Here is a 16,732-nt window from a genome sequence, read left to right as displayed (position 1 = left end):
TTTATTTTTAAAATTTATTTTTTCATTTTATTTTTTATTATTTTTATTAACATATAATGTATTATTTGTTTCAGAGGTATAGATATGTGAATCATCAGTCTTACACAACTCAGAGCACTCACCATAGCACATACCTTCCCCAGTCTCCATCACCTAGCCACACTATCCCTCCCATTCCCCTCCCCTCGAGAAACCCTTAGTTTGTTTTCTGAGATTAAGAGTCTCTTGTGTTTTGTCTCCCTGTCTGGTTTTATATTGTTTCATTTCCCCCTCCCTTCCCACATGATCCTCTGTCTTGTTTCCCAAATTCCTCATATCAGTGAGATCATATGATAATTGTCTTTCTCTGATTGATTTATTTAGCTTAGCATAATACCCTCTAGTTCCATCCATGTCATTGCAAATGGCAAGATTTCAGGGTTTTTTTTCTTTATGGCTGCATAATATTCATATATATACACACACACACACACATACATACATACCACATCTCCTTTATTCATTCATCTGTTGATGGACATCTAGGCTCTTTCCAGAGTTTGGCTATTGTGGACATTGCTGCTATAACATTAGGGTGCACATGCCCCTTGGATCACTACATTTGTATCTTTAGGGTAAATACCCAGTAGTGCGATTGCTGGGTCATAGGGTAACTCTATTTTCAACTTTTTGAGGAACCTACATACTGTTTTCCACAGTGGCTGCACCAGCTTGCATTCCCACCAACAGTGTAGGAGGGTTCCCCTTTCTCCACATCCTCGCCAACAGCTGTCATTTCCTTACTTGTTAATTTTAGCCATTCTGACTGGTGTGAGGTGGTATCTCACTGTGGTTTTGATTTGTATTTCCCTGATGCCGAGTGATGTGGAGCACTTTTTCATGTGTCTGTTGGCCATCTGGATGTCTTCTTTGCAGAAATGTGTGTTCATGTCCTCTGCCCATTTCTTGTTTACATTATTTGTTCTTTGGGTGTTGAGTTTGAGAAGGTCTTTACAGATTTTGGATACTAGCCCTTTATCTGATATGTCATTTGCAAATATCTTCTCCCATTCTGTCAGTTGTCTTTTGGTTTTGTTGACTCTTTCCCTTGGTGTGCAAAAAAGCTTCTTATCTTGATGAAGTCCTAGTAGTTCATTTTTGCCCTTGCTTCCCTTGCCTTTGATGATGTTTTTAGGAAGAAGTTGCTGTGGCTGAGGTTGAAGAGGTTGCTCCCTGTGTTCTCCTCAAGGATTTTGATGGATTCCTGTTTCACATTGAGGTTTTTCCTCCATTTTGAATCTGTTTTTGTGTGGGGTGTAAGGAAATGGTCCACTTTCATTCTTCTTCATGTGGCTGTCCCAGTTTTCCCAACACCATTTGTTGAAGAGACTGTCTTTTTTCCACTGGACATTCTTTCCTGCTTTGTCGAAGATTAGTTGACCGTAGAGTTGAGGGTCTATTTCTGGGCTCTCTGTTCTGTTCCATTGATCTCTGCGTCTGTTTTTCTGCCAGTACCACACTGTCTTGATGATTACAGCTTTGTAATAGAGCTTGAAGTCTGGAATTGTGATGCCACCAACTTTGGCTTTCTTTTTCAATATTCCTCTGGCTATTCGGGGTCTTTTCTGGTTCCATATAAATTTGGGGATTATTTGTTCCATTTCTTTGAAAAAAAATTGATGGTATTTTGATAGGGATTGCATTAAATGTGTAGATTGCTTTAGGTAGCATAGACATTTTCACAATATTTGTTCTTCCAGTCCATGAGCATGGAACATTTTTCCATTTTTTTTGTGTCTTCCTCAGTTTCTTTCATGAGTACTTTACAGTTGCCTCTTTGGTTAGGTTTCTTCCTAGGTATCTAAAGGTTTTGGGTGCAGTTGTAAATGGGATTGACTCCTTAATTTCTCTTTCTTCTGTCTTGCTGTTGGTGTATAGAAATGCGGCTGATTTCTGTGCATTGATTTTATATCCTGACACTTTACTGAACTCCTGTATGAGTTCTAGCAGTTTTGGAGTGGAGTCTTTTGGGTTTCCCACATAAAGTATCATATCACGTGCAAAGAGTGAGAATTTGACTTCTTCTTTGCCAATTTGGATGCCTTTTATTTCTTTTTGTTGTCTGATTGCTGAGGCTAGGACCTCTAGTATTGTGTTGAATAGCAGTGGTGATAGTGGACAGGCCCACCATGTTCCTGACCTTAGGGGAAAAGCTCTCAGTTTTTCTCTGGGGGCTCTCTTAATATGTAGACTCATGTCTTTCTGGGAAGTTTTCTTCTTTAAGTTAATTATTTCTCCTTTATTCTCTCTGTTCCCTCCTTCTGGAACTCCTACTAGGTGAATGTTGGAACTTCTGACTCTCTGCTGACATTTATTACCTTCTCTCCCAGTGCAGAGTCTTGCTTGTCCCTCTCCCTTTGCTCCTCACTCCCCATGCCACTCTCCCTTTCTCTTTCTCTCTCCAATAACTAAATAAAAAAATAAAATCTTAAAAAAAAAAAAAAAAGAATAAAGGCACCTTACCTCTCCTGGGTGTTTGTTATTACTGCTGACCTGCCTCTCTGACCTCAATGTCTATACTCCTGTGTTAGCCCATAATACATACCAAAACTGCCTAATATTTTCCACAAATGAGAGAGTGGCAGCAGCAGACTAACTTACTTGCTCAGAATACAGCATTTCAATTAATTTTTCAGAGAAATATCTCAGGACTGCCTTTCTTAATCTGTTGACTTTTTTATTAAGGAGTTTTTTTTAAAAATTGTAGTTGACATAACAATGTTAATGTTAGTTTTGGGTGTACAATATAATGATTTCAACAGTTCTATGCATTACATGATGCTAACCATGATAAATGTAGTTACCCCCTGTTGCCAGTTATTACAATATTATGTCTGTTGACTCTTCTGCATGTGTTATGGATAATTTTTTTCGGCTTTTTTCTCATAGATTTGATCTTCTTCATGGATTTTATTTTTTTCTTTTTTTTAAAAGATTTTGTTTATTTATTTGACAGAGAGATCGCAAATAGGCAGAGAGGCAGGCAGAGAGAGAGAGTGGGAAGCAGGCTCCCCACTGAGCGGAAAGCCTGACGCAGGGCTCAATCCCAGGACCCTGAGATCATGACCTGAGCTGAAGGCAGAGGCTTAACCCACTGAGCCACCCAGGTGCCCCCATATTTTATTTCTAACATTAAACTTTCTTGTCTACCAGTGGCATGCTTTTGCTCTCCTATAGTTTTATGGTTAGAGACATAAACATATAAACACACGTATACATACATATGTTCATCCTTTCACGTAATTTGAGGAAGAGTAAGTACATAGAAAGCGCCATGTGCTAACTTGATTTTTTGTCTCAGATGTTTCTTTGGGCATTCTTACTCTATGTTTAGGCAGAAAAAAATGGCTGCAGAATAACTCTTCTCCTCTCGAAAGAGTTGTGCAGCTTCATAATACACCTTTAACTTTCCTTTATTAGCAGAATTTCTTTTGTTATTATTGTTCTTGTTTATAGTCTTTAATTGAAATGACGAAACATAAAAACAAAACTAAATAGCTACTTTGGTCTAGATTAAGATGTGGTACCTGAGTTGGGATTCATTTGAAGGATTTCTATTCTTTATACACAGATCTTTTCTGAAAAATCCTTCCTTTACTAAGTTGGCCAGGATACGGAAGTCTTTTGGAAATTTCTTATATCATTTTTATTAGTTTACTAACTTATCTTAGTAACAGGGCCACATCTAGCTACAAAGTTGAGTGAGAAATAGAATCTTTGTGTATAGGTCAGAAGAGATAATATGACAGTCAGCTAGCAATTTTCTCTCATAGGTATGCAAAGCATCTTATGTAGTGCCTAGAGTATAGTAAGTATTCAAGAAATGGTTATTACTGGGGTGCCTGGGTGTCTCAGTGGGTTAAAGCCTCTGCCTTTGGCTCAGGTCATGATCCCAGGGTCCTTAATCCATTTTGAGTTTATGTTTGTGTATGGTGAAAGAAAATGGTCCAGTTTTATTCTTTTGCATGTGTCTGTCCAGTTTCCCCAATTTGTTGAAGAAACTGTCCTTTTCTCATTGCATATTCTTACCTCCTTTGTCAAAGATGAATTGACCATATAATGATGCATTTATTTCTGGCTCTGTTCTCTTCCATTGATCTATATGTCTGTTTTTGTACCAGTACCATGCTATTTTGATTACTATAGCTTTGTAGTATATCTTGAAATCTGGGATGGTGATACCTTCAGTTTTGTTCTTTTTAAAGATTGCTTTGGCTATTTGGAGTCTTTTGTGGTTCAATACAAATTTTAGATTATTCCTTACAACTGTTTCTTAATAGATAATATAAAATAACTTTCCAAAGATAACCAAAAGAATTACATAGAATTATATAATTCAATAGCCAAAAGAATTAAATAGTTTCTAGTTTCAGCTATATGCACCCATTCTGGGAAGTGAGTTGGTTACTACCTTCTATTTTCACATGTTGTTTACTAAAACTAAACTATGAAATATAACTATTATTCTACTCTCTTTGTTATACCTGACTTATTAAGAAAATAATATAAGTCTGATAATTTTAGTTAGATCCATAGGGTGATGAGTTGCACATCTTTGTCTGGTTAGGAAAGTACGGCAAAATGGGATATAGTAGGTGCAATGTATATTAGTTCCTTTTCTCCCTTTACCACCCATTCCTCAAATTTTGTAACCAAGCAACTGCTGGTTTCTAATAATCAACTAATATGTTACCGATCTTTATATGTTGAACAGAATCTTAAGAGCTAACACTCTGCTTGCCACTCATACGCACTTAATAAATATTTGTTTATTACATAAAGTGCCTTGCTTTTCTATAATAACATTTATGTAGAGCTAAAAGTACTCTATTAGAGGAGAATAAGACAACAATTTTAAATGAGGTTAAAGAAATAGTCTGAGAGTGTCCTGTAAGCATTTGAAATTTATTAATCTAGAAATTAAAATGAAAGTCCTGAGAAGAAATTAGATTTTTGAGAAAAAGAGAGTGTGAAGGGAATGAAGAGAAATAAGAAAACTTTCAGAGGTTGGAAAGAAATTAACAATGACTTGTAACAACTTGTAACAACAACAATCTTGTGCAAGATATAGAATCATCTAGTGTCACAGAGATCAATGTAGAAAGGAATTTTAAGAAGAGATACTTCAATCAATGATGTCAAATATTATGAGATAATAGTTTTTACAAGGAAATGATGAAATTTCTTCTTTCCTTTAGTCTTATTCAGGCTCAGCTAGGATGCATTCCAATTCAAGACTTTGCTTTGACACAAGATACCTCAAAGATTTTCAGAAATGGCTCACGAATTACAAGATGTATGTTATAGGATTAATGGATTTTCAGTATTTTTCCCAGTAAACTATTACACTAGATTTAACTTTGGAAACTTCTTTTTAGGGTTATCAGATTTTGTGGCTGTTCAAGAAAAGAAGTTTGCTGTACAATTGAACAGTTTGATTTTAGCTAAATGTTTTAGATGCAGACTTTGGGAAAACTCTCTACATGTATCTAAACAGCTGGAAAAAATTGGTAGGTACTGAATACAGGCAGACAATGTCAATGTCTGCAGTTTATTTTGTTTTTCATTGTTGGGAAAATTATTCTATGGTATTAATAGACTTTAAGAAAAAATGTGTTTGTAGGTCTAAATAAGGTACTGAACTTCTCTTGAAAATCTGATTTTCATTTTCTCCTGCTTGAAGGATTCTATTTGAAATCAATTGAGAAGTCTAATAAAAATGAATGCTCTTTTTTAAAAAAATATTTTTAAAGATTTTATTTGAGGGAAGGGGGAGACAGAGGAAAGAGAGGGAGAGAGCATGAGCAGGGAGGAGGAGCAGAGGGAGAAGCAGACTCCCCACTGAGCAAGGAACCCTGATGTGGGGCTCCATCCCAGGACCTTGAGACCATAATCTGAGCCAAACTGAGCCACTCAGGTACACCCTACTAAAAATGAATACTTTTATTTTTAAATTAGTTCTCAAACCAAGAGTGAAATTTCACTTTAGTATTAGGTAACTATGTATTGTTCTCTATTCCACTTTTATGATTATTTTGTTTTGATCTCAATGACAAGGTACAGAGCTAGCAATCCTAGCCTTTCCTAATTCATTACAGAGAATTATATCACTTATTTATATCTTAACTCCCCCCCCCCCTTTTTTTTTTTTTCAGTAACAGGACAATATTCACTCTCATCTCCATAGAGATTCTGTAGACAAAAGATCCTGCATAATCACTTCTTACCTATTCAGATGTAGCTCAAGTTATGTATTGAAGAACTCTAGAGGGTACCAGTTACAAAGACTGGGGTATAACTAGGTATACTCTAGAGTTTTCCAATTTGGTGTCTTTGATATTGTGATCCTACTCCTCCTTCTCTCTAAGAAGAGAATTGTTACTCCATGACTAACAGCTTTGTTTGCTTTATAATTTTATATACATTTTGGGGACATTAAAAAATATGTAACGGGTAAAAAAAAATATGTAACAGGTTATTAGAGGTTGTCTCATCATTCCTTAGAACAAAGATCTCCACTATTTTGTGAGGAAGTGCTTTATTATTTCCTTGAAGTTTGAAATCAGTGGGATAGCAGAGGACTGGCCAGTCCTGGGAGCTGCAGTGAAGATGGGAATTAGCTGGTGGAAGAAAGTAAGGTCAAATTAGAGTAGGGGTTCTTGACATTAAGGCTCACTTTTCTACTGAAGTCCTAGCAAACCAGATGGTGTACCCATCTCACAAAGATGAGTTCTAAAGTGGGAAGGAGGTTCCATATAACATTTGGGAAATAACAACTTAGAGAAATTTTGAAATTAGATTAAATGATTAAGAAAATTTTCATTATATTTGAAAAAGTCTTTCTGACTTTCTAGAATATTGTCAATCAGGCATCATTTACTTCTATCTTTTCCAAATTGTTGAACACTAATGTGTTTTTTATACTAACTCAGTATGGCTGAAGAGAAGGAAGCAAAAATTGCCCAGCAAAATTAATACACTAGAAAATGGAAGAATCTAAATGAAAAAGAAAATCTACATTCTTCCTGAGCACCAGGAAAAGAATGACTACAAATTAATTTTTCAACAACGTTTATAAAAAATTAAAATTTAGGAAAAGTTTCGAGGGAAAATGAACATGGAGGAATTATTAATACTAGGAGTTATATCTTAAGAATGAGTAAGAGAAATTTTCAAGTATAGTTAAAGGTATGGAAAAAGAAATAGTGTAATATCCCCGCCAGAAATATATGTGCCCCAGGCAAGATGGTAATATTTTGGAATTTTATACTTCTGATAGTATCTCCTATTTCGGGGTTTGGTTAAATTCATTTGTGAGTATAAGAATTTTAAATTCCAGTTTCCTGAAGCATAAAGAAACAGAGAAGGTGCAAAACTAGACGTGAACTTGAAGAACAAAATTAAAGTAAATGTGGCTAGAAAGTTGTCAGCAAGAGGAGAATGGTAGGAAATTAGATGGGACAGGTAGACTGGTCAAGTCAGATAGGTAAGGGAGTTTGGTCATGGTAAAAAATTTTCACTTTATACAAAATGCAATGGAAAGGAATTGGAAATTTTAGAAGAGTAAAATTATCTGGTTTCAGTACAGAAACATAGAACTCTCTTTCTAAGGTGGACTGTAGCTTTATGAAGCAATATTCCCATCCATAAGTCATATTGTCTTCTCTTCAAACATGTTACATGTTACAGTTAACATGTAACAGTAGGAATCACTTGGTACTTTATAGATGGCATATGATAAAAATAAGTGTTGAATCATCTTGTGAACCCAAGATGTCCTCTCTCTTCTATAAAGCAAATATATGTTTTATTTCATTTTGAAAAAAAAAAAAAAATAGAACAATTGAATAAATGTCACAGCCCAAATAATCCAACTGAAGAACTTTTTAAAAAAACTTCAAAAATTAGTTGTTAATCTGGATCTTTAAAACAAATTTTTTACTAATGTTGTTGAAAAGTTAAGTATAGATTTAGTGTAAAATGGATTGTTTAAAAACTGCTATTTGATTAATTTTCCACAGGTATAACATTGTCAAATGCAATGGTAAATGCAGGTTTGACCTCCTTTAAAAAAATAGAAGAAACAGATGCAAGAGAACTTGAACTGGTATTTAATATTCACTTATTCCTAATGTTACCTGAATTTTATCTAAATTTTAAAGCCTACTTTTTATATCTTTTTTTCTTCTAAAAATTTTTTTTCCTTCTCATAGTCATAAGTATTTTAACTTAAGTTTTTGAGAATAAGCATTATTAAAACTATTGATACTGAAAAGTATTTACTAAAAGAACTTCTAACCTTATGGTAAGAATTATAATGATATAAATGTTTTTAGATTTTAAATAGACACCCCCCTTTTGGAACGCAAATAAAAGAAACAGTGATGTATCTGCCAAAATATGAACTTGAAGTGGAACAGGTAAATTTTTTTAAAGGTATTTTCATTGTCTTTTCAGGAATAAAGCTACCCATAGCTGACTTGGAGCTGAATAAGGTTATTTTTAACACTTTTATGCCTATTCTTTTTTTAAAGATCGCAAGATATAGTGACACCATCGCAGAAATATTAGTGACCATTACATTAAGAAATTTTGAACAGCTACAAACTAAAAGAACAGCACCAGATTCTCACTATGTTACCTTAATCATAGGTGATGCAGATAATCAGCTGGTTTTTAAGCACAGAATTATGTAAGTACACGATTTCCACTTGATTTTATTTCTAAGCATATACTATAAAAGAAAAATTCTGCTGAGAAAGAGTAACAAAATCACTGTGGGGTTAATTAAATTACATTTTCCTTATGCTGTAATGGGGTAGTTTCTTGTCTGTTAAAGAAAGTATTAACATTGGGTCTGTTGTCAGTACTCAAATGAACAGTGTGAAATCTATCACCATGGTTTGTTTTGTTTTGTTTGTTAACAAGTGAATAAATGACCTTTAGGAGTAGCTATAGGCCACTGTTGTTGAAGTTTCTTATTTTTTGCTTTTCTCCAGTCATTCACAACCTTACTACCCTTTCATTATCTTCCTCTTGCTCCTTTTAAGATATATCTAATATTTCCAAAATAAAGTCCAGCAAACTACTATAGCTCCATTGTAGGATCAGGCAACCAGATCAAATATATAAAGAAGGTACCTTCCCTTACACCTGGTTCTCTAGCATGCCATTCTATTATTTTTACATTAGTCTTTTTTCTGATAATGTTATTTCTCTCCGATGCCATAGGCAAACTCTGTAAGGTTAGCAATTATAGATATAACTAATATTTTTTGAGCTCTTCATAGGTTCCAGGTAATGAATTATTTAATCTTTGTGTAGACAAGTGCTATCATTATCTTAATAGAGGAAGAAATTGAGACAGAGAGTTTAATCAGTTTGTCCAAGTTCATATAGGTAGTTTATAGCAAAGTCTGAGTTTAAACCCAAGCAGTCTTACTCCAGAGCCTGTGCTCCTAATTGTATTAATTTACTTGTAAGTTCAGGTTTAGCAGTGACTCAGAAATGGGAATCTCCTCATTGTTGCCAGAGCACTGGAAGATATCTTACCAAAATCATCTATGCAAGGTTCCTAAAAGGACTACAGTGCCTAATAGAACATCCCTTTCACTATTAACTGCTTTACTGCAGCTAGCTATGACACATTTATAGAGAATATGTCATTGTACAAATCTTTGTTTTCTGTGATAAGTCTGAAGACAGTTTTGTATATATAAAGTTAAAATAAATTCAATCACAAAATTGATTGCTGGTTTGTGATGTTATTGGACTCAGACTATATTATATGAATTTTAAAGATACTATTCAAGTTCTCACAAATTCGTGCAACTTATATATAGCCATTTGAAAGTGGTAGTGATGTATGGGCAAGCTCATGGGTTGTTGATATCAACTATGTATTCAGGTGGATCTGAAATGAAGCAATTTAACTTGGAATCAGCTGTTTGGCCAATGTGTAGTTAGAAAATTATGGTTGTGGTAGCCCCATTGACACTCCATTTCTTCCTCCTCAGAATTTGCAGGAAGTAATTTTCAGTACTGACTTTTGCTTAGTACCAGATAGGACCTATCTAAGGGTCAGTCTGCCCTTGATGATTAATATATTATTTCATTTAGTATTCCAATTACAATTTAAATGATGTTATTCTTTTTTTTTTAAAGATTTTATTTATTTATTTGACAGAGAGAGATCACAAGTAGGCAGAGAGGCAGGCAGAGAGAGAGAGGAGGAAGCAGGCTCCCTGCTGAGCAGAGAGCCCGATGCGGGACTCGATCCCAGGACCCTGAGATCATGACCTGAGCCGAAGGCAGAGGCCCAACCCACTGAGCCACCCAGGCGCCCTAAATGATGTTATTCTTTTTCAGGGATTCTGTTTTGCTAAAAGCTGGAAATTGGACTAAAAAGATTGATGTGAAGAGAGCTTTTAATTCTGAAGATCTTAGCATAAATCTAATTAGTTCTGAATATGGTAAGTTCATTGAAGTAATGAACCCATAAATGTAAAGAATATGATAGCATTTAAAAATTTCTTTCATGCTGAAACAGAAAAGCATATATTTAGATAAGTGAAAGATAGCACGGACTAAGATAACAAAATTAAAATTATATCTGTTCATTTATAAGTATTTTATTTTACAAGATAATAAAATTTCAATTGTTATAGGAACATTGATTTTTATTTTTATGATGATAAATGTATAAACTTTAACTTATTTTTTTATTTAATTTAATTTTTTCCGTGTTCTACGATTCATTGTTTGTGCACCACACCCAGTGCTCCATGCAATACATGCCCTCCTTAATACCCACCACCAGGCTCACCTAACCCACCACCCCCCTTAACTTGTTATATTATTTAACTCTTGTTTTTTTATATATATTTTTATTTCCTGGACTTGTTAGCTCTTTTATTTCAAAAGGTATAGAAATGTGAAAGATATAAAAAATAAATGATCTCATGGCTAGATTTATAGGACTTAAGTACTTGTATACTCTTTTCGTTTTTCCAGTTGGACTCGATATTCAGCAGAAATTTTCAGTCTTTTACTTAGGCTTTACGAAGAGGCCTGAAAATCAAATAGTTATGCGAAAAAAATCAGAAACAGAGATTTCCCATTCTAAACATTCAAATAGATCTACAATAGCAGGACCCAATAAAGGTAAATAGCTATATTTATTACTGTATTGCATTAAAGCAAAGTTATAGCTAGGGAGGAGTATCAGTGTTATAGTACTGCTTCATTCAAGATGTAGATACTTGGGAATTAGATGTTTAAGCTTCATAATAATTACATTAATATATAGTAGGATTTTTTTCTTAAAAATAATATTTGTCCAATTGGGGTGATATTTGGAGCACAGATTATTTGACCAGTTTTTGATTTACAGTACCTCTTTCTTCCTAAAGGCCATTGTTGGGGAAGAGCAAATGATATATAAGACTTTATAGATTTGATGAGGCAAATCAGGTGACAGTGAACTTAAGAATTTTTTGTTACAGAATATTTCAAAGATACACAAAACTGGACAGATCTGTATAATGAACCCTTATGTACTCATTACCTATCTTAAACAATGTTCAACTCATGGCTTATATTATTTCATCTGTACCTCTTTTCAGTTTCCCCCTTCTATATTTTAAAGAAAATCGTGTTATATCCTCTGTAAGTGTTTCAGTGAGGATTTAAAAAAAAAACATAAATACATTGCTCTTACATATAAAAATCTAATAGTAACTAATACTGAGTTAATATTCAGCTTGCTAATTACCTTATATGTAAGGGGAGTAACTAAGAGGTACTGAGGAATGTGAAAGCAGTAGCTCCTATCAAAGTAACCTAGACGGTTGTGCTTTCTGAATTGGTAGTTATAATAAATAGTAACTTCAGTGAATAAAGGCAGAAAGAGCACATAGAGAATTATTCTGTGAACCCATGAACACTCATCTCCACCTCTTTAAAGAACACAGAGTAGAGTGCCTGAGTGGCAGTTGATTAAGCATCTGTCTTTGGCTCAGGTTATGGCCTCACATATGAGCCCACATCAGGGCTCCCTGCTCAGCCAGGAGTCTTCTCCCTCACCCTCTTCCCATCTGCCTGCTCATATCTCTCATGTGCTCTTTCTTGCAAATAACTAAGGTCTTTAAAAATGGGGGGGGGGGGGGGCACCTGGGTGGCTCAGTGGGTTAAGCCTCTGCCTTTGGCTTGGGTCATGATCTCAGGGTCCTGGGATCAAGCCCCACATTGGCTCTTCTCTCAGTGGGGAGCCTGCTTCCCCCTCTCTCTCTGTCTGCCTCTCTGCCTTCTTGTGATCTCTTTCTCTCTGTCAAATAAATAAATAAAATATCTTTAAAAAATAAAATAAAAATAAAATTAATTTAAAAAAAAAACCCACAGAAGAGCTCCCATTTCTGGGTAGGATGCAGTAGTTTGTGGCAGGCCAGTGTACCTACAGTAACAACTATAAAGCCTACCTAAGTTATAAATATTACAATTTTTAGGACATCTGTGAAAGCAGACTAAAGGAACTAAAATTCCAAAGGGAGAACCATTTCAGGACTGAGGAGTCAAGGACCTGTAGGCTCTTAATTAAAAGCCTAAGTATGCTATGCTCTCAAAAGGGATTTATGTGATCAGCCACTCACCATGTTTGCCTAACACAGGAAAAAGGAAACATTCTTTGGTGTAATATAATATAATTTGGAATTTACAGATACAATGTTTGCGGTATAATAAAAACTGACAACACATTCACAGAGGCAAGACCATATGACTTATAATTAACAGTATAAAGGAAGTAAAGCACTCTGTAGATGATTCACAATAAGAGAGCTAGCATTTAAAGATTCTAAAATAACTATGATTAGTATTTTCAAAAAATAAAGGAAAAAAAAATATGAAAGGCTGAGAAGTTTCACCAGAAAAATATAATCCACACAGAGATTTAAATGGACTTTCCTGAATTGAAAAATACATTATCTGAAGTGAAAAACTTATTGGTAGGTTTAATAATGGATTGGAGGGGCACCTGGGTGGCTCAGTGGGTTAAGCTTCTGCCTTCAGCTCAGGTCATGATCTCAGGGTCTTGGGATCGAGCCCCACATCAGTCTCTCTGCTTGGCAGGGAGCCTGCTTCCCCTTCTCTCTCTGCCTGTCTCTCTGCCTACTTTTGATCTCTGTCTGTCAAATAAGTAAATAAAATATTAAAAAAATAATTATGGATTGGATATAGCCAAACAAACTCAGGATCTGTGAAATGTTAGACATAATAAGAAAAAATATTCAAATTAAAGCCCAGCGATAAGAGAATGGAAAGAACACAAAAAAGCATAATACTCAAAAAGTTCTAAAATATGCATAATTAAAATCTCTAAAGCAGCAAAGGAAAAGAATGGGGCAAATGTAATATTCAGAGACAATGGCTGAGAACATTCCAAAATAATGAAAGACATCAACTCATAGATTCAGAATTTTAGCAAACCCTAGGAGGTAAATGCACAGAAAACCACAACTGGGCACATTGTAGCAAAACTGCTGAAAATCTTAAAAGCAGACATGGAAAAATGAAATATTACCTTCAAAAGAGGAACAGTGAAACTGACAGCTGGTTTATCAACTGTGATGATAGAAACAGAAGATAATGGACCAACAGCTTCAAAATGTATTAAAATGATGCTAACCTGCATTTCTGTGCTCAGTGAAAGTATCTTTAAAAATAAAAGTGAAGTAGAGATATTTTGAGGAAAAACAAAACAAAACTGAAGCACTCCAACACAATGACTAAATTTATTGGCCTGCAGTAAAAGAGATACTAAAGGGAGTTCCTTTAACGAAAATGACCACAGGTGCAGAAATGCTTGAGGGAATGAAAAACAGTCGAAAGGGCAAATAAATGACTAAATTTACTGTTGTAAATTAAACTAAATTGGCTATTGTACAGCAGTAATTGAAATGACTTGTAGAGTTTTAAATATATGTAGTATTAAAATCAGAAATGCTCTTACCTCAGTATTATAACACACCAAATATAAGGAATATAGAAAGAAATAACAAAGAGAAAAGCAGAAGTGAATGAAATATAGAATGTAATGTACAGCAGAAAAATCCTCAAAGCTAAGATTTGGTTCTTTGAAATGATTAATAAATTTAAGAAGCCCTTATCAAGACTGATAAAGAGATAAATGCAAATTAACAATATTAGGAATGAAAAAGGAGATACCACTACAGACATCAAAAAGATAAAGCTATTGTGAATGATTTTATATCAATAAATTTGACATAATTTGGGTAAAAATGAAAAAACCCCTGAGAAGCAAAACTTACTGACAGAAAAAATAGAAAATTTTAGTGGTCTGATACTAGTAATGAAATTGAAGCAATTAAAAATCTTTCCACAAAGAAATCCAGAGCATTAGGTGATTTCACTGGTGAATTTCCCCAAACATTTAGGAAAAAATAGTATCAAACTTACCCAAACTTTTTCAGAGAATAGAAAAAGAAAAAATAGTTTCTAATGCTGTAATTTTTTTGAACAGAGCCAACACAGAGATCTTGATTTCAAAACCTGACAAGGACATTAATAGGGAAATTATTCACCAGTGTATGTCATGGAAATAGATCCAGAAGTTCATAACAAAATATTAGCAAGTAGAATCCAGCCATATATTTAAAAGTCATACTACAGTACAATTAAGTATGGCTTATTCCATGTATGGAAGAGTGCCTCAGCATTCAAAGATGAATCAGTGTATTTCACTACATTAACAGAAAAAAAAAAAAAAACACCCATGTGATCCTCTTGATAGAGGTCAAAGAAATTTGACAAAAATTCAATGCTCATTTTTTATTAAAAAAAATATATATATATAACAAATGAGCACAGTAGTGAAATAGTTTAAAAACTTTCCTATTTAGATGGACAATGACACAAGAATGTTCTCTATAGTAATAGAGTAATATAGTAATACTATTACTCTATAGTAATAGAGTAATATACTCTATTACTACTACTACTACATAATGTTAAATAACATTATGCTAAAAGTCCTAGTCAGTACAGTTATATAATAAAAAAAAAAGTGATAAGGAGTGGGAAGAAAGAAATAAGCTGTTGTTACTTGAAAGCAACATGATTATAGGGACACCTGAGTGGCTCAGTCAGGTAAGTATCTGCCTTCTGCTCAGGTCATAATCCCAGGGTCCTGGGATCAAGTCCACATTACGTTCCTTAATCAGCGGGCAGCCTGCTTCTCCCTCTCCATCTGCCTCCTTTTTCCCCTGCTTATGCTTGTTTCTCTCTCTCTCTCTCTCTCTGTGTTAAATAAATAAGTAAAACTTGAAACAAAAGAAAGATGATTATATACCTAGAAAATCCAAAAGACTGTAGACACACTGTTAGAATTAATATATAAAATTGGAAATATCACTGAATACAGAGTCAATATAAAAATACTACAATAGCACTAAAAAGAATAGAGTATTTAAGAATATATTTAATAAAATTAGTGCAAGATGTGAACACAGGAAATTACAAAACACCATTGAGAGAAATTAAAGAAGACCTAAATAAATGGAAAGATATTCTATGTCCATGGATTGGAAATCTTCATATTGTTAAGGTGGCAAAATTTTCCAAATCAATCACAGCTAGCAAAATCCTAGCTCTGCTTTTGGCATAAATTCATAAACTGATTTTTAAAATTCATATGGGAAGAGGGAGACAGGTGGTGGAAGAGTAGGGAACCTTGTTTCACCTGGTCCCTTGAATTTAGCTAGATAACTATCATACCATTCTGAACACCTATGAATTCAATCTGAGATGTAAGAAAAGAATTTCTGGAATTCTACAAATAGAAAAGCAACCAAAAAACTACCTTTTTGCAGGTAGGCTGAGAAGTGAATCTGAGGGGATGTATCAGGAGATAAATGGGAGGGGGAGGGAGCATCCATATGCCAGCTGCTGGAAAGTGATATAGCCCCAGAGCACAAAATCAGAATCTAGAAGTCTGCTCTAGTAAGATACATCCTTGCCTGATAGGTGCTCAGGTGGTAAAGTGGGGCAGAATTCTAGGTGGGACAGTGTCCTCTCAGGATTCCCTGGCTCACCAAAAGAATGGGGGTACCTGAGCCAGCAGAGTTCCCAAGGACTGGAGTGGGGAAATTGATTACAGCCAGTGAGACCAGGAGGGGGCTCTCAGTTCTGTTGTCATAAACCATGAACCACAGCACAAAAGGACAGAAATGTGATGACCCTCTGCCTTCCCTGGGAGGATCAGTACAGGTGCAGGCTGCAGGAGTCTAGAATTTGGCACACACAAAAGTGAAGACTGCTTATTCCTGAGGGTTTACTGAAGAGAGGGAGCTGTGATCTTTCAGCTCTGAGGCTAGAGATCAGGGCCCAGCCACTTTTATTTTCATCCTCTAAAGAGGTATAGAAAGCCTTCAGGAAACAAAGTTACATAGATCAACCAGAAGCAGCTTTTACTGAGCCTGGACCCCTGGCAAGGGTGGTGCAACTCCACCCAGGCAAAGATAACCTAAGAATTAGTGCAGCAGGCCCTTCCTCCAGAAGACCAGCTGGAACATCAGGCCAACACCAAGTTTACAGAGCACACATGACTGCAAAAGTCCAGTGATAGGGGAAATTAGTATATATAATTTAAGGGTTTTTTTTCTCATGGTTCATTTATCTT

The 16,732-nt window shown here is 34.9% G+C and overlaps 1 protein-coding gene across 17 annotated transcripts in view; it reads left to right on the top strand.

The window, feature by feature from the left end:
• Positions 1–16,732, top strand: part of HFM1 (helicase for meiosis 1) — a 123,572-nt gene that overhangs the window by 73,822 nt on the left and 33,018 nt on the right. For 15 of the 17 annotated variants that reach the window (XR_009344994.1, XM_059135283.1, XM_059135280.1 and 12 more), the window contains 7 exons: positions 5,238–5,335; positions 5,418–5,549; positions 8,061–8,146; positions 8,376–8,459; positions 8,574–8,731; positions 10,408–10,511; positions 11,053–11,202. Coding sequence is in view for 16 of the 17 variants with exons in the window: in XM_059135283.1 (XP_058991266.1) it covers positions 5,238–5,335; positions 5,418–5,549; positions 8,061–8,146; positions 8,376–8,459; positions 8,574–8,731; positions 10,408–10,511; positions 11,053–11,202 (812 nt within the window). In the remaining variant the exon portion in view is untranslated. The remainder of the gene's footprint in view (positions 1–5,237; positions 5,336–5,417; positions 5,550–8,060; positions 8,147–8,375; positions 8,460–8,573; positions 8,732–10,407; positions 10,512–11,052; positions 11,203–16,732) is intronic. The other 2 variants (XM_059135272.1, XM_059135274.1) reach the window with 2 other exon arrangements.

This window comes from Mustela lutreola, chromosome 10 (assembly GCF_030435805.1).
Source record: "Mustela lutreola isolate mMusLut2 chromosome 10, mMusLut2.pri, whole genome shotgun sequence".
Classification (NCBI taxonomy): Eukaryota; Metazoa; Chordata; class Mammalia; order Carnivora; family Mustelidae; genus Mustela; species Mustela lutreola.
Note: the sequence above shows the minus strand (reverse complement) of the source record. Positions and strands in the feature narration are given on the sequence as shown.